The sequence below is a fragment of the Bipolaris sorokiniana genome, assembly GCF_000338995.1.
Source record: "Bipolaris sorokiniana ND90Pr unplaced genomic scaffold COCSAscaffold_17, whole genome shotgun sequence".
Classification (NCBI taxonomy): domain Eukaryota; kingdom Fungi; phylum Ascomycota; class Dothideomycetes; order Pleosporales; family Pleosporaceae; genus Bipolaris; species Bipolaris sorokiniana.
Window position 1 is genome coordinate 731,626 of NW_006911911.1, and position 15,874 is coordinate 747,499.

Genomic DNA, 15,874 nt, shown 5'->3' on the forward strand with positions numbered 1-15,874 from the left:
GACTGTGGCTACAGCCAGCCAAAACTCAGGTCACGTAAGACCAGTCACTGCGTGGCAAGATACTTCTTCATCTGGACCTCCGGACTCCTCACATTGCGCCTGTACATAGACAAGCTCAATGCACATTGATTCTGTAGCTTTTGTTCTCCTATTCAAAATTCCTTCTTTCATGAGCTTTCTGCGTCATCTGCCCTCGACACGAAACAAATAGACCACCCAAATCGCTGTCTACGCTGGGCTATCCTTATAGCGGCTATAGCAGCGCTCAGTGCAGCTCTAAAGAGTGATCTTAGTTTGGACGTTATCAGCACGTCATCTCAACACAATTTCGGTCTTTTCTTGTACGCTTGACCAAAATATGCGTCTCTTCCGCACAAAAGGCACCTCTCACCCTACAGTCTTCGCACACATCCCAATCTCCATTAGAGCAATCTTGGCAGTGGTAGTGAAAATCAGTTGCCCTGATACTCGAAGTACAGACGTCGCATTGCATAGACCCTGAATCATCCCTATGATCCGGTGACGCAGTTTGTCCAGGATCAGTCGGTCCACACTCTTCAGACAGGAGTTCTGATACCGCATGATGCCCCTTCTTCGTGGCTATCCAAAGAGGCGTCCGCCCAAATTTGTCGGCAGTTCGGGAGTCGTAGTTGTACCGGCTGATAAGTACTTGAACGGTAGTTGTCTGGCCGCCAGCCGCAGCCCACCAGAGAAGCGTCCGGTCATATGGATCTTGAAGCTGCATGATGCTATAGTTCCTGATTAGAAGCTCAAGCACTTCATTTTTGCCCGCATATGCAGCGGCATGAAGTGCGTTGCCGAAGTATCCGCCCTGGGCGTTGACCTCGGCGCCCTTGTCTAGCAGCAGCCTCACCACCGCCTCGTGGCCTCTATATGAAGCCGCCTGGAGTGCGTTGCCAAAGTATCCACCCTGGGCGTTGATTTCGGCGCCCTTGTCTAGTAGTAGCCTCACCACCGCCTCGTAGCCTCTATATGAAGCCGCCTGGAGTGCGTTGCCGTAGTCTCCACCCTGGGCGTTGACCTCGGCGCCCTTGTCTAGCAGTAGCCTCACTACCGCCTCGTGGCCTCTATATGAAGCTGTCTGGAGTGCGTTGTCATAACGTCTACCCTGGGCGTTGATTTCGGCGCCCTTGTCTAGCAGCAGCCTCACCACCGCCTCGTGGCCTCCATATGAAGCTGCCTGGAGTGCGTCGCCAAAGTCTCCACCCTGGGCGTTGATTTCGGCGCCCTTGTCTAACAGCAATTCAGCCATCGCACAGTGTCCATGTTTCGCCGCGTACATCAATGAGCCTTCGCCATTACTGTCTGTCGCATTCACTGCACATGTTTCGTCTTCTTTTCTGCGCAGAAATTCATTCACCGCACTACACAATCCAAATCCTGCTATCCAATGTAAACCTGTCACAGCAGGATTATTCTTACTGTACCCTCTGTACTTGTAACTAGGCGCGAATAGTACCTGTGCTGCACACGAAAATTTGCCACTCTGAGTAACTAACTCGCAAGCTAAGTAAGCAACCTTAGCATCGACAGATCTTGCATGTTCACCACCATATTTGGCTGCGTAATCCAAGAGTTCGTGCTGACTCAGCCTCTCTTCAAACTCTTCATCAGTGGCACAGCTGCCGCTTTCGAAGACGTTGAACGATAGGTAGGTCAGACACGTCTCGGCTATTTCCACCTGTCCATCTGGGTTCAGCCTAGAGCTGACACGCTCAAAGTATTCTTGCGTGGTGTAGTGCACAAGGCGGATGATAGCGCTCTCCTGATCGACAACAACAAGCCCAGCGCATACAGAGACTATGTCGTCCACATCGGGTTTGTTTTCCGGATCGAGTTCAACCTCGTCAGGCTCGACTGCCAGGGCGCAGCATAGCTCAGCAGTAGTGAGCGGTCGCTTCGCAAATGTAATCCACGTTAGGACGTTCTTCGCTAGCTTAGAATGGCTAGTTCGTTGGCCTTCGATCCTCTCTAGTGCTTCACTGTACGCATCATTGAGCGCAGCTGCACCTTTCGAGAGTGTAGTGAGAGTTGATTTGACTTCTTTTGCTGTCGTGTTGTCTGATAGGGAATCGATGTGTAGACGAGCAAGAAGAAACCTCGAGTACGTAAGTGCGTATCGCTGCAAAGACGAGAAGCGACTTACATGCCGCCGACAGCCTCGACTACTCTTTCCTGCACCAATTTCTGCAGGGCTGCGCTGCGCTGGACACATCCGGGCAGCCGGTGTATTTGGCCAGCTACGAACTGCTTGACGTCCTCATCACTAGCCTCTACCTCTAGTCTCGATGCTAGCCGAAAAGCGTCCTCAACATCTGGCACAAAACGCGAGGTGACCATTAATCGCATGTCTGCTCCTTTCTGTAGATCGAAGAGCTTGGTGCATAGCTGCCGGCGTGTTTCGTTCTGACACTCGTCTAGCGCATCGACGACTATATGAACGTACGGATACTGTGTGAGCACGTCTCGAAGAGTGCTGTATATATCATCGAGCGATGGCTTCGTGCCGCGGCCGGCGTGTTTCTGATGTAATCTTTCCACAGGACCCAGTGCTGACGGCCGGCTCTGAACTAGCTGCTTGAGGATGGCTGCTAATATGCTAACGATGTCCTGATCTGCTTGAGATTTGTAGTTGCAATAAACGTACGCCACTCCGTATGCGCCGTTTTGCGCCAAGTCTAGAAGCTGATCGACTGCAATAGCCGCTACCATGGTCTTGCCAGCACCCGGGATTCCTGGGCAGAAGAGGGTGGTCTTGGCGTCACCGAGCCATCTTGCCACTTCGGGTGCATGTAGGAACCACTGGCCTGTCCCTTCCTGCCTGCGCTTTATGATGTCCGATTGCTGAGCGGGATAGTCGCTCGACGATATCCATTCTAGAAGAATGCGCTGGGTTGCGGTGACTTGTACCTGCTGCACTTTGTTAACAGCAGACTCGATAGCCGATACGTGCGTGCGAATAGAGCCAGTGTCGTCTTTGATAGCTTGGGAGAGTTTTCTTGCGCGTCTAAGCTTAGTCGTTGGGTAGTGCTAGTACGGAAACTCACAAGTGATCCATCTGTAACGCGATCTCCACCAGCGTTTTCAGTCGTTCCATGCGAGCCAAGATGGTGTCGACCTCTTCTTTCTTGAACTTCCATATCAACGCCTGGTTGACTTTCTTCAGCCGACCTCCGTCTGTCATCTTTGCCTGCAGAGTTTCCAGCGCTTGCTTGAACTGGTCGAGCGGCCCGTTCTCGACGGCAAGGGCTTGCACTGCGCTGAACCACGGCTGGTGGCCATGTCCCTCTTCTAGTCGAAATCTCAGGTTTGTCAGGAGGTTGTGTAGATTGCTAGCTTCGATCGCGCACTGCGCACGGCCTTTGGAGGCGTCCTTGACGTCGTTCAAGTAGGAAAGGACTTTGGCTGAGAGCTGAAGGATAGCGATGACGCTGGCCGTGGCACTCAGCGGATCCATGTCGGAAGGGTTTGAGTGTCGACTGCAGGCATGTGCGAAAGACGTCTTGCGAACAAGGTGACATCGTTGATGTTCGACCAGGCTGATGAGTGCGCGGCTTGAGTGAGGCTGAGCAAGGACCTGCTGTGCGAATCTCATGACGGCACATCTTATCGATAAGGTCAAACTAAGGATTGGTGGAGTTCAGCTGCAATGACAGAACAGTAGGAAAGAGGGGGACAGCGACAGGCTTCTTTCGCAACGTGCTACAGAGCAATTATCATATGTCAAGGCGGTAGTGTTCTCGCCAGACAGGCATCAGCATGCTGTTGATGAAGGAAGTGGTTTGAATGCTTCTCACAGCATGCTGGAAGACCGGTCCGCCTATGTCAGCGCGGTGGCAAGCATGAAGGTTGAACAAGCGCTAAAGCAGAATTGCCTTCACATTATAGGTCTACGTTCATGTCTGGAACATGCTGAGCGTGATCGGTATGTCCCTCTATCGTCACCACATCTGTGCCACAGGTGCTCTCCACGTTTCCAGCATCGGATCAATAAGCGCATCGCTTGCTTGCGCTGCTTTATTTGAGGGTCCCGACACGCCTACTTCCTGCTCATCTGGAACAGCTCCTCCGGCCGCGACAATTTTACGCTTCCGACCACGTTTCTTCCCTGATTCACCTCCGTCTGCCTGCGTCGTTGCCTTTGGCCGGCCGCGCTTTGCTTTACCTACAGCCTTTTTGACAGCATCTTGTTTAGCACGTTCTGCGCGGTCCGCCCGAATTGCTTCGAGATCTTCCTGTCTCATTACTCGTCCTTCGCCGTTCTTCCCAGGCTTCTTCAGGATATCTGACTTTGTATTTCGGCGAGTCTTAGCCTCGTTATTGGCAGCCTTGAGAAGCCTAATATAATTCTGGTCAAGGGCTTGTTGGGCAATAGACCTTTCGGCAGCGTTGGCAAGCTTCTGAATCAGTCTATGACGACGTAATTCAATTGGCTTATCACTATGAGAATCTTGCTTGATGAGGCTCAGCAGTTGTGCCACTGCTTCTGATGACACGGGCATCACTGGTGTCTGGGTTACTCCATTCTGTGTGCTTCCGACATTGTGGGAGACCTGAATGGTCAGCGGAGCGTCTGGCTTTACGATATCACGAAGAACCCTCGAAGGGTTATAAGGAAAGAGGCCGGTCTTTGCCTAGCCAGCAAGTATATTCTTCTTCGTCATCGCCCTTTCTCTCGCACGACTGTATATGGCAGTGAAGTGTTCTTTGTTGATATTCGTCAGACCTCTACGGTAGCGGCGCTCGACTTCATCTCGGTACGCTGTTTTCAATGGCCCAAAAACTGACACGTCACAGGGTTATGTCTTGTGAGACGTGTGGGAGGGTAGTCTACATAGGATGATGTTATTCTCTAAGCAAAATTCGATAATCTTGAGGGTTTCATGTGTCCCAAAGCCATCGTAGATGAGTATCCGTGGCTTCCCATTAGCACGAGCTTTAGTCTGAGGGTCAAAGACTTGTTTAATCCACTCCAGGCTAATAAAAGAGTTATTGTAACCTGTTTTAGAAAGAGCATAGAACCATCTAGGAGTAGGGTACGTCGTCTAGTTGCTCCTGTGGGTAGATGCAGGCCAGATTATCATCGGATTGAGATACTCACCGCTTGCTGACACGCATTCGATAGCAGTTACCATCGTCCGCTTTGTGCCAGTTCCTCTATAGTCCCGTCCATCACCTTTACATACCAGGACTTTGATAGAGCCAAGCATGGAAAGCATGATGCCTGTCTCATTCATATTATAGGCGTTCTCTGGCAAGACGTCTGGTCTGCAGAGTTCCTCCCTGATCATATCGAACCAATGTACTACCTTATCGTATATGCTATTATCGTGACGCTCCCACGGCATAGGCCTATTATTCCTCGATTTGAGCTGTGGGTGGCGGCGATGGAAGGCCTGAGGCCAATTCTTCTTCGGTGGCTCGGAGGGTCGTTTCGTGGCACGTCGGCTAGCGATGCAAAAGGCAAGTGTAGGTATATACTTCACACGTACAGGAGTCCTGACTGCACTTATCCGTAATATGAAAGCAACAAGAGCTTTCTTCTCGGGTGGGGTGAGGTATTGCTGGCCTTGAGCCTTCTCTTTCATCGAAGGTCGTCCGCGCTTCTGGTAGTAGCGGGTATGGTAGGGAATCTCTTCTTTAGTCTCTACGGGGGAAGGCCGGTCCGCAGGCACATCTATAGGGTTAGTTTGCGCTAGCACTTGACTGGCTGGCTCCATGTTTGCTGTGGTGTTGCGAATGCTGCTATTCAGGCCAGCACGACACACAGCGCAGCTCCGCACTGCTCGACCGGAACAACGGAACGCGTTCGTGCTAAAGATAGTACGTACGTGACCAAAGTCGATGCTTCGAGAAGCGTGCGCCACACTTCGATTCTATCAAGCTAGCTTAAGAACAGACGCCGTACGATATGGTATGCCAAGATATGATGTAAGCGCGCTAAACTCAGCGGTCAAGGCGCGAGATCAAGTCTTGTTCACGGAAAAATCCGGAATATATTTTCTTAAGTTTAAGCATCTGTACAAGTCTCGGGATATGTTCTCCTATAATCATTCTATTCACCTATCATCCCGATATAGGTGGTACCTTAAGCTATACTACTAATACTGAGGTGTAAACGTGATGCAGCTTCCAGCGGATAGAAATGCACGAGCGACAGCACAGCTCATCACTATGTGTTTTTTCGCCACAAGCCGTTATCGAACAGGAAGAAGTCTAGAGAATATGCGTATAGTATTATAGAACAATAAAGGCAATATTAAAACATCTAAGGTATCGAATGTGTAGGATACTTGCGGCACGGGGGTATTTGCGTGACCCATGGATCCACGTTAGTTCTGTTGAAAATAATATTTATCCATACCTATTCAACATGCATGTAAACTCGTGGTCCCTTAGATACAGGCATTCTTATTCTGAATTCTTTGATACACATATATGCTTCAACTCTTTGGGTAGGCCACGACATCAAGCCGTCACACTGTAGCATCCTAGCGGGCCATGCTACACGAGAACGTAAACCTCGAGTATTCCTGTGGACAAAAGTGCATAACGGTGCGAAGGTCTGTCCTTGTTCATTTCCATCTACTGGGATACGCTCCAGCCAAGTGGTACTGACGGGGTCATGGAAAAAACAGACCCGCATCTCAGTTGGTAGACGTACAATTTGTGGTTGTATCGGGGTGCGTCATTGCCCAAGGAATATGTCATTGCATCCTATATTGTGGATAGGCACGCGATGGGTCAATGATAATGTTTTCATTGAGGTTGGTGAATGCAAGAATCTCGGTGTTGATGTCGAAAGCACCTGAGTCGTCAAAGTTGAGATCCAAGCTTTGCTGCATCTGCAGCGGAGTCATGAAATTACTGTGCGGATGTTAGTCAGGGACAGCAATTTTCCGCGGCAAAACTCACGAGTCCCAGCCCCACAATTGGGCCATTGTTGCATCGTCCAAAGTGACTGGCGTATGATTATTGTTATTGATGGTTGGAACATGTTTTGGTATTCCCAGATCCGCTAGGCGTATGGGTGTTTCTTCAGATACCATCTTTGTAAAACCAATCTGCTCCATGCCATTGACTAGCTCCACCAAATGCCAAATGTGCTCGCTGTATTGCGGTAATCTGGTGTGAACATAGGCCAGAATAAATACGATGACTAAGCGCAAGATGCAGGTACTATCAAAAGCCGTCAAGCTAGAAAGCACGCTGTCCTTGGCCATTTGCTTCAAGATGGCAATACTCTTCTGTGCTGCGTCGATGCACGTTTTTCCCATGCGCTCAAACCAGATTTTTTTACTTGACACCAGTGAGCCATATTTGATGACCAGGTAGAGCAAAAAAGGTCGTGTCAAGAGGATATTGGTACTCCAATACTGTAGATGCAGGACTGCGATTGCACGCCTGTACGTTGGAGGTGCGGGCACGTCAGTTTTCAGATGTGCTGGCATTTGACGGTACCATTTCTGTAGCAGCAGGAGCGAGTTTGAGATTGTCGAAAAGGATATCGAGTTCGACGAACGCTCCATGTAAACGGCCTGGATGACTTCGCGCCTCAAGCGACAGAGAGAAACTGATGTGGCCATCCACGAAAGAGGTGTGTGCAGCCCTGGATATACAGCCTACGACACATCAGTATGTGGACATTCAGAATCAACGATATTGGCCATACCCGCTCAGACGGCATAGGTGTCGTAACCTTGGTAAAGCGCTCATCTACAATGGTCGGGCAGCCACCCCTTGACGAGATTTCTTGGTCTAGCTGAAACAAAGTCCACCAAATACGACGGTGCTGCTCCTGGTCAAGCGCGGTGGCTGACTCGTCGACCTGGTCGCGGTGCAAACCTAGGGAGAAGGCCATTTGCACACCGGCTCCCATGTACAGGTAGGCGCTGACTCTCGAGCAAAGATTCTCCATTGCAATAGACTAGACAGCGGTCAGCCACGTTTGACAGGGTGGGTTGTTGTTGTTGAGATGGATTTACCATAATGGCCATTGCACGGATGCTGTCCAAGTCAGCTTCATCGTAGACGACTGGAATGAGCTGTTTGGCAAGGGCAAGGTAATCCTCTGATGTTTTTACGTCCATGGCGGCAGGCCAGTCTGGCGGCGGGGAGTTGCCATTGTTGCCGACATAGTTTGCTGCTCCAATGGCGAAGATTGTGTACAGGGAGCACATCCATGAGCTGGAGGAAGACTCGGCTGACTCGGAATAGGTGTTGTCAACCCGGCGCAGCAGGGCTTCGACGGGGTAGAGCCAGTATGTGCAGTGGACATCTTCGAGGAAGCGAGAAATGTAAATGTCACATAGATGGCGACTGGGGAGATAGTAGCTCTCTTCGGCACCCGAATCAGTAGAGGGTGATGCTACAGGAAGGGTCGGTGGATACGCCCCCACTTTTGGAGTGGGAATGATCGATGGGTCCTTCCGCTGCATGCCCAAGGTAGCCACGACGGCATTGAAGGGAATCTCGCTGTGGGCTCCTACGTAACGAAACTTGCCGCGCGAGTCCTTCATCATGCAGCCGAGTGATTCATGCAGCTCGCTGACGTCCTGCTCCTCGCCATTGTCAACACTGTCGCCATCTTCGGGCGATGCCTGGTTGCTGGCGAAGAGACCGTCAGTTTGCTGGACAGGGTCGGCGTGAAAGGAGCCATCCTTGATAGCCTTAGCAATGGCGCGGAGGGATTGGAGATTGAGTTCACGGCCAGGAAAGAAGTGCTCGAGGATGCGCATAGCACACTGGTACTCCTCTTCGGTGACATGGTAGTAGGGCCTCTTGCGCCTGGGCGTGGCAATGGTACAGACAGCGCCTGTGCGGGCGCAGTAGCGACATGGGCCGGGAACTATGGGGACGTGTCAGCAGAGGGGAGAGAGGCTTTGGTGGCCATTGGGGAGCGGGCGGTAGGGTGGGTGAATGAGTGGACGGGCGGGTGAGTAAGTAGTCAGGTCAGAGCAGTGGGAAGTCGTACTGGGATCGATGCACTGCGGATTACGGGCGGCGGTTAGCTGCTTGGCGGCGGATGGAGCGGGTCTCTCGTGTGTACATAGTTACTTGTGGTGTGTGCGTACCTTTGTTTTTCTGCTGCGACAGCGGTCACAGCTGCTGTGCACACGATGGCCGTTGGGTCCTCTGCTCGACGCGGGCGCAGGCGCAGGCGCAGGCGCTGGAGGTTGCGGGGCGGCCAACTCGGCCATATCGTTCCGAGGACACCGGGGGGGCAGCCCGGCGCGACCAGACGACACTATTAATGGCTCTAGCAGCGACGCAGTGGGCTCATTCGGCACACCTGCAGCAGTCCAGGGAAACGCAGCGGAGCATGTTGCCCACTTCAGTGGAGGAGACGGGTGCAAAAGAGAAGGATTCCAATTCACGCGTGCATGGGTTTGCGTGCTCGGCGCCTGGTTCGTTCTCGCCCGCAAAGCCACCCTGCAACACCCGCCGATTGGCCGGAATGCACCACCGCCACCCCCTTCCACTACTCTACATAGTATACATTCATTTACCACCACTCTCTACCCCATCTTGATCAGCACGCTCTTCGTCTCCAAGAAGTTGTTGAGCGAGTACAGAGGCTCTCCTTCCCGCCCAGACCCCGACGACTTGTATCCACCAAACGGCATGTCCGTGCCCGTCACTGTCTCTCGCGTTAGCAACCGCCTGGTGCATCCATATCCCTGCAGGCCCTATCAACATCAGAAACTCACCTGGCGACGTGCAATTGATTCCCACCGTCCCAGCCTCCAGCCCCTTTGCGAAGCGCATTGCCCGGTCAATGTCCTTGGTGTATACCGACGCGTAGAGCCCGAACCTGCATCGTCGTTAGTCACCATCAGTTTCACATAGCGTTGCTGAGAAGGCAGGGGGAGGGAACAAACTCTGTCGCGTTGGCTTTGGCCAGAGCCTCCTCCTCAGTGCTGAAGACATTGATGCTGACCACCGGCCCAAAAATCTCCTCCTTCATAATCTTCGCCTCCTCAGGCGTGTTCTTGAAAATGGTCGGCTGAATGTAGTACCCTTCGCGATCAGACGGCGCACTCCCTCCCGTAATCAGCTCTCCGCCAGACTGCTTCCCACTTTCTAGGTATTGCAGCACTGTCTTGTGTTGCGCCCCATCTGCCTGCGGGCCGTGATTGATACCCTCTTGGGGCGCTGCTAGTGGATCTCCCATTTTGGTCTCAGTCTCAAAGTTTCGCTTGAAAAGCTCAATGTACCGGTCCGCCACCGAATTCTGCACGTAGATGCGCGAGTTAGCCATGCACACCTGCCCACTGTTCCATCGAATGCTGTGCGCTGTCTCCTTGACCGCCTTCTCCATGTCCGCGTCTTCGAAAATGACCGCCGGCGACTTGCCCCCGAGCTCCAGGTAGACTTGCTTCAGATTGGACTTTGCCGCCGCTTCTTGGATGATCCTTCCAGTCCGGCTCGACCCAGTAAATGTCAGAGCTCGGACGTCCATGTGGTGGCTCAACACGGAACCACTGACATTTCCGAACCCAGTGATGATGTTGATGACGCCTGGCGGGAACCCAGCCTGCTTTACCAGCACGGCGATTTTGGCAGACTGATACCATTAGCTTTTGACGTAAATATTCAACCCATCACTCACAGTCAAGGGAGCCTTCTCGGAGCTCTTTAGGACGACTGTGTTTCCTACAATCAAAGCTGGAGCAAGCTTGCTTGCTAGGAAAAACAAGGGCACGTTCCATGGGATAATAGCAGCAACGACTCCATAGGGCTGACGTAGTGTCATGTTGATGAACCCCGGAGTCTGAACACTGGTAGTTCCTGCTTCACGTCAGTATCTCAACTCCGTCATGTACTGACATTCTCACCTTGCACATTGTATCCGCTCTCCGCATAGCGATCCCACTTTGCCGCCGCCGCGTATGCATCAAAAAACTCTCCCACCGGGCGACCCATCGAACTTGCTTCCAACGCCGCTAGCTCATCGTTGTTCTCTCGGATCAGTGCTGCCAGCTTCTTGAAATGCTGGGCCCTTTGGTCGGGAGAGAGTGCAGACCATGCAGGGAAAGCAGCTTTTGCTGCGGCTACAGCATTGTCTGTGTCCTGCTCAGATGCCTCGTGTACTGTGGTCTTCTTAAGCCAACATGTCTCCCCAAAGAGGCTCAATGAAACTAACCCTTGGCTACGAGCTTCAACGTTGATGGATTGACAATGTCAAATGTTTTGCCATTTGACGACTCAACAAACTGTGAAAGGGTCAGCCCAAGTGTTCAGTTCTACCAGTTCTCTGTGACTGACTTCTCCGTTGATGAACAAACGCGTCTCAATCTTCTCTGGAAGGTCCATGTTGGAATATCAAATGTAATGACGCAGCTCTTCTGTTACTACGGCTGTACTTCGGTCGCTGCACCTCACAAAGGCAAACAGTATCCAGCAAGTCTTTGTTAGTTTGATCCCACAGGAGATCGACTGGATACTGATAAGCTAACCTCTGATATTGCTGCAGCACGTCCCAATGAATATCAGCGACGGTGGTGGTTTCTAGGTCGAAAAACGCTAGCAAGCTGAAGCTGGGATTACTTGTGGTGCATGACCCCACCACAATCTTGCTTTGCCGTTATGCTCCACAAACTCCTTAGGGAATAGTCCCATCGGCAGTGTATAACCGCTGTTCTCGCGCATTTCGCATTCATAACGCCGACTCTTTGACCGACCCTATTCGTGGGGATAGCACGGGATCTTCCTCATAGTCGTGGTGGTGACAGATCGGACAGCTCTGCGTTAGGTACTAAATCGTGTACCATTGATATTAAAAAGTGAAGAATGGCCGCGACATTGAATCGCATTTACACCCTAGTTTCTCCAAAAGACAACCACGATAATGACTGTTGAAATTGAGCAGCTGAAGGCTATGGTAGAGAAGATGCAGTCGCAGGTGACGCGGCTGAGTGGTGCGGCTTAGTCAACCATCACTCGCGCTTCAAAACGCTGACCCCACCTTAGACCAAGAGGACGTTCGCAAACTTCAGTACACATACGGCTACTATCTCGACAAATGTCTCTACAAAGAGGTAGGTAGCCATGTAATATGTGCAAGACTTGGTTGCTCATAACATCAGGTTACCGATCTCTTCTCCGACCACCCAGATACCTGTGTTGAATTTCTTGGAGGCCGCTATGATGGCAAAGCGGGCGTCAGGCGCCTCTACGTTGGCCGCTTCGCCAAAATATTTGTAGCTGGACGAAACGGACCCGTTCACGGCTTCTTACTCGATCACCCTCAAATGCAGGGCATAGTCGACGTCAATGCAGAAGGCACTCGCGCAAAGGGTCGCTTCCGCAGCATGATGTCCGCCGGCACACACGAAAGCATCAAGGACACACACCCTCGCGGCCTGGTACAATGGTGGGAAAGCGGCGTGTACGAGAACGAGTACATCAAAGAAAACGGCGTTTGGAAGATTTTCAGACTCAAGTATTTTCCCTTTTGGCATGCGCCCTTTGACAAAGGTTGGTCCTACACCAAACCGAATCACGTGCCATTCCCGAAAACAACCTTCCCGGAGGATCCCCTCGGACCAGATGTTTTGTGTGAAAATCCAATGCTCTGGCCGGATACCCGCGTTGTGCCGTTCCACTACACTCATCCCGTCACTGGTGAGCAGGTTGCAGACGACGATTTGAGAGCGCCCCATTACGGGAAGGACCCGTCGACAAGTACCCCCCCGTTAGTGTTAAGTAAACCTCGGTCGGAAGTGAACGGTGCACCGTAGATTGAGATACGAGATATAATAGGTGGCATAAATCCCTGCAGTGATAGTGTCTTTTCGACTACACAACAAATCAAGCATTTCTACTATTCCTATATTTCCTTGGCAATGTCCCAGCATACATCTATGCATACCAAACTATTTGAATATGTGGAGATATTGCTTCGAGCATCTTTCTACAAATCTACGTGACCCTGAATGCTGTAATTGTCTGACATTGTAAACGGGACACTGTACACACTAGTGAAAAATGTAGTAATGCTTCTTTGCATACGATATATGTGGGACACGTGGTTCTGTTACTTCCCCTGCACCGGATAAAGGATGTGTTACACAGTCTTCGTTCAAGACAAGTCATTGACTCTGTTCGCCCTACACCTACGTAGATGTCATAGAAGTCAAGTACCGAATGTCACGCTATCCCCAAGCAGAAAGTGATGCTTTGCTTGGCGAATGCACCATTACATTGGGACCCTTACGACCGATCATTTTTAGCCGACTTAGCTCAGTACAATTGGAAGCTGGATATCCAATATCATGTGTTCAACACTATTGATGTACTGCATCATTGCAATCAAGACAACGAAGGCGCTAGTACCCTTACAAAGCAAATGTACCCCTCGCGTACATCATGCCGCTACTGATATCATCCGGTCTTATCACTCCGACCTTCACCATTCTAGCCGAGACCCGTACCCAGTAAGCTACCCCGCAAGTGAGATACCCCACATCCGTTCTTTCCAGTGTACCGAAGCAGCGCAAGGAATTTGGTTCCAATGGAGTGTACTGCAATCAAAATAGTGATTTCAGATTCGAGTATTAGATGGCAGGGTGCTGGCGAGTATCTGAATGGAACAAGGTGATGGTACATCATGGCGCGCATTTTCTCCCTAGCAAGTCCAGTACCTGCGGCTTATCAGGAAGGCAAAAAGCATGGCGATCAAGTCAAATTCCCAGATACTCCGTTTTTCAAGGGCTTTAACAAGCCATCCCGACTCGAGGCAGACATTTTTGAGCTAGAAACTACTGGCACAGTAAGTCGAGCAATTCAGGTACATAAACAGGGTTGTTCTCAGCAACCATAGATTCCAAAAGATATCAATGGCACTTTCTTTCGCATACAGCCGGACCACCGCTTTCCGCCTCTTTTTGAAGAAGATATACATTTCAATGGTGATGGCTCTGTATCTGCCTTTCGGTTCGAAAATGGCCATGTTGACTTTCGACAACGATATGTACATACAGATCGTTTCAAAGCAGAGACAAAAGCCCGGCGCGCATTGCTCGGTCGGTACAGGAACCCTTATACCGACAACGAAATGGTAAAGGGCATCATAAGAACCGCGTCAAATACCAACGTAATCTTTTGGCGGGGTGTTCTTCTTGCAATGAAGGAAGACGGTCCACCATTCGCCATGGATCCAGTCACTCTCGAAACAATCGGCCGCTACGACTTTGACGGCCAAGTGCAATCTCCCACGTTTACCGCACATCCCAAGTTCGATCCAGACACTGGAGAAATGGTTTGCTACGGCTATCAAGCCGGAGGCAACGGCTACGACGCTAGCTGTGACATCGTCGTCTACACGATCGACAAAGACGGGAAGAAGACAGAAGAGTGCTGGTACAAAGCACCCTTCTCCGGCATGATCCACGACTGTGCCATCACAAAGAACTACCTAGTCTTCCCCTTAACTCCCATCAAAGTCAGCGAAGACCGACTCAAAAAAGGCGGAAACCACTTTGCCTGGGACCCGAATGAAGACCAATGGTACGGCATCGTCCCACGTCGAAACGGCAAACCCGACGACATCATCTGGCTCCGCGCAGACAACGGTACTTATATCCCCCACCCCCTCCCGTGTCGCTCTTCTAACACCCCCTAGGCTTCCACGGCCACATAGCCGGCTCCTACGAAACCCCCGATGGCAATATAGTAGTCGACCTAACCATAGCCTCCGACAACGTCTTTTTCTTCTTCCCGCCCGACCCTCCTCCCCCTTCCACCCCATCCACCCTCCAACAACGCAACAAACTCGTCTCAGACACCTACCGCTGGATCTTCGACCCCAAAACGCCCACGCATACACGCGTCCAGCCGCATAAAGTGTTTGGTATAAACGGCGAGTTCTCGCGTATAGATGATAGAGTGTTGACCAAACAGTACAATCACTTTTGGCAGTGTAATATCGATCCCACCAAACCGTATGACGGGGCGAAATGTGGGCCGCCAGCTGGTGGGCTGTTTAATGTACTGGGGCATTATGAGTGGGATACTGGACGCAAAGATATGTACTGGGCGGGTCCGACGTGTACGTTTCAGGAGCCGGTGTTTGTGCCGAGGCGGTCTTCCTCTTCTTCATTGGAAGGGGAAAACAGGGAGGGGGAGTTTGAAGAGGGAGACGGATACATCATTGCGCTGTTGAATCATTTGGATGTGCTGAGAAACGACATTATGATTTTTGACGCGAGGAATTTGGAACAGGGGCCGTTGGCTGTGGTGCATTTGCCGGTTAAGTTGAGGTTGGGGTTGCATGGGAATTTTGTGGAGCAGAAGGAGATTGAGGGGTGGAGGGAGAGGAGGGAACGGGGGGAAGTAGGAGCTGTGAGGGCGGCGGCGGAGTTGTTGCCGTGGCAGAAGAGGATGAAGGAAACGGAGGGTTTGGGGAGTTTGGTGGATGTGCCTGGGGAAGAGGGGGTGAATGGGGCGAATGAAGGGAGTTGAAACGTTAGGGAGAGGGAGATGATGGCTTATTAAAGTCATAGAGGGTTTCGAGAAGGTTGTGTGTAGTTACTTTTACAATACAGTATAGAGTTGTTTCTTTCTCTCTGCGAGTGTGAAGGCAATCATGTTTATTCTCTGTATTGGGGTGTGTATTTTTAGGTAACCTGCCTCGTGAATCACACCACCTCAAATAAATACAACATACAAGTACATATACTGGAACAGCGGCGTCGACCAAAACAATGAAGCAATTGAACCCATCGGTTCTCTCCAAAACATTCATTCCAACACGCCAAAGACACACCAAGCACACAACCCATTCCCACCCTTGAAACTCCCACGTGGGGCACTCAATCCTTCCCGTCGTCTCCACTCATGTTCGTTTATC

At 51.1% G+C, this 15,874-nt stretch overlaps 8 protein-coding genes across 8 annotated transcripts; 2 read left to right on the plus strand and 6 right to left on the minus strand.

The window, feature by feature from the left end:
- Window positions 1-847: 847 nt before the first annotated feature.
- On the minus strand, window positions 848-1,165 carry COCSADRAFT_51392 (uncharacterized protein; the record flags this gene model as incomplete). Its single annotated transcript, XM_007706724.1, has 1 exon — window positions 848-1,165. A coding segment is annotated over one exon (318 nt), but the record flags the coding sequence as incomplete, so codon positions are not given.
- A 375-nt stretch (window positions 1,166-1,540) lies between these two features.
- COCSADRAFT_42902 (uncharacterized protein) lies at window positions 1,541-2,119 on the minus strand (the record flags this gene model as incomplete). Its single annotated transcript, XM_007706721.1, has 1 exon — window positions 1,541-2,119. A coding segment is annotated over one exon (579 nt), but the record flags the coding sequence as incomplete, so codon positions are not given.
- A 44-nt stretch (window positions 2,120-2,163) lies between these two features.
- On the minus strand, window positions 2,164-3,478 carry COCSADRAFT_175927 (uncharacterized protein; the record flags this gene model as incomplete). Its single annotated transcript, XM_007706926.1, has 2 exons — window positions 2,164-3,028; window positions 3,069-3,478. 2 exons carry the CDS (start codon window positions 3,476-3,478, stop codon window positions 2,164-2,166), a joined length of 1,275 nt encoding a protein of 424 aa, XP_007705116.1.
- Window positions 3,479-3,890: 412 nt separating this feature from the next.
- On the minus strand, window positions 3,891-4,794 carry COCSADRAFT_258165 (uncharacterized protein). The gene has a single exon (XM_007706927.1). It carries the CDS (start codon window positions 4,521-4,523, stop codon window positions 3,963-3,965), a length of 561 nt encoding a protein of 186 aa, XP_007705117.1. The 5' UTR covers window positions 4,524-4,794; the 3' UTR covers window positions 3,891-3,962.
- A 272-nt stretch (window positions 4,795-5,066) lies between these two features.
- Window positions 5,067-5,369, minus strand: COCSADRAFT_102048 (uncharacterized protein; the record flags this gene model as incomplete). The annotated part of the gene is made up of 1 exon (XM_007706928.1): window positions 5,067-5,369. The coding sequence occupies one exon, from the start codon at window positions 5,367-5,369 to the stop codon at window positions 5,067-5,069; it is 303 nt and encodes a 100-aa protein (XP_007705118.1).
- Window positions 5,370-6,246: 877 nt separating this feature from the next.
- On the minus strand, window positions 6,247-11,565 carry COCSADRAFT_128065 (uncharacterized protein). The gene is made up of 12 exons (XM_007706929.1): window positions 11,290-11,565; window positions 11,168-11,237; window positions 10,860-11,114; window positions 10,634-10,812; window positions 9,903-10,588; window positions 9,732-9,835; window positions 9,561-9,661; window positions 8,765-8,869; window positions 8,007-8,681; window positions 7,694-7,948; window positions 6,937-7,643; window positions 6,247-6,888 (listed from the first exon to the last, which is right to left on the minus strand). The coding sequence occupies exons 1-12, from the start codon at window positions 11,335-11,337 to the stop codon at window positions 6,729-6,731; spliced, it is 3,345 nt and encodes a 1,114-aa protein (XP_007705119.1). The 5' UTR covers window positions 11,338-11,565; the 3' UTR covers window positions 6,247-6,728.
- A 307-nt stretch (window positions 11,566-11,872) lies between these two features.
- COCSADRAFT_101906 (uncharacterized protein) lies at window positions 11,873-12,764 on the plus strand (the record flags this gene model as incomplete). Its single annotated transcript, XM_007706930.1, has 3 exons — window positions 11,873-11,942; window positions 12,001-12,062; window positions 12,111-12,764. The coding sequence occupies 3 exons, from the start codon at window positions 11,873-11,875 to the stop codon at window positions 12,762-12,764; spliced, it is 786 nt and encodes a 261-aa protein (XP_007705120.1).
- Window positions 12,765-13,633: 869 nt separating this feature from the next.
- On the plus strand, window positions 13,634-15,486 carry COCSADRAFT_153118 (uncharacterized protein; the record flags this gene model as incomplete). Its single annotated transcript, XM_007706931.1, has 3 exons — window positions 13,634-13,795; window positions 13,847-14,597; window positions 14,648-15,486. The coding sequence occupies 3 exons, from the start codon at window positions 13,634-13,636 to the stop codon at window positions 15,484-15,486; spliced, it is 1,752 nt and encodes a 583-aa protein (XP_007705121.1).
- Between the last annotated feature and the right edge of the window lie 388 nt (window positions 15,487-15,874).

Bases quoted from the DNA above. Each gene is read 5' to 3' on its own strand.
- COCSADRAFT_258165 (XM_007706927.1), bottom strand. From the start codon at position 4,523: ATGCCCGTGTCATCAGAAGCAGTGGCACAACTGCTGAGCCTCATCAAG.
- COCSADRAFT_128065 (XM_007706929.1), bottom strand. From the start codon at position 11,337: ATGGACCTTCCAGAGAAGATTGAGACGCGTTTGTTCATCAACGGAGAA. The intron at 10,589-10,633 runs GTGAGTGATGGG...TAATGGTATCAG, and splicing joins CCGAGAAGGCTCCCTTGACT to TCTGCCAAAATCGCCGTGCT. The intron at 7,644-7,693 runs GTATGGCCAATA...GATGTGTCGTAG, and splicing joins CACCTATGCCGTCTGAGCGG to GCTGTATATCCAGGGCTGCA.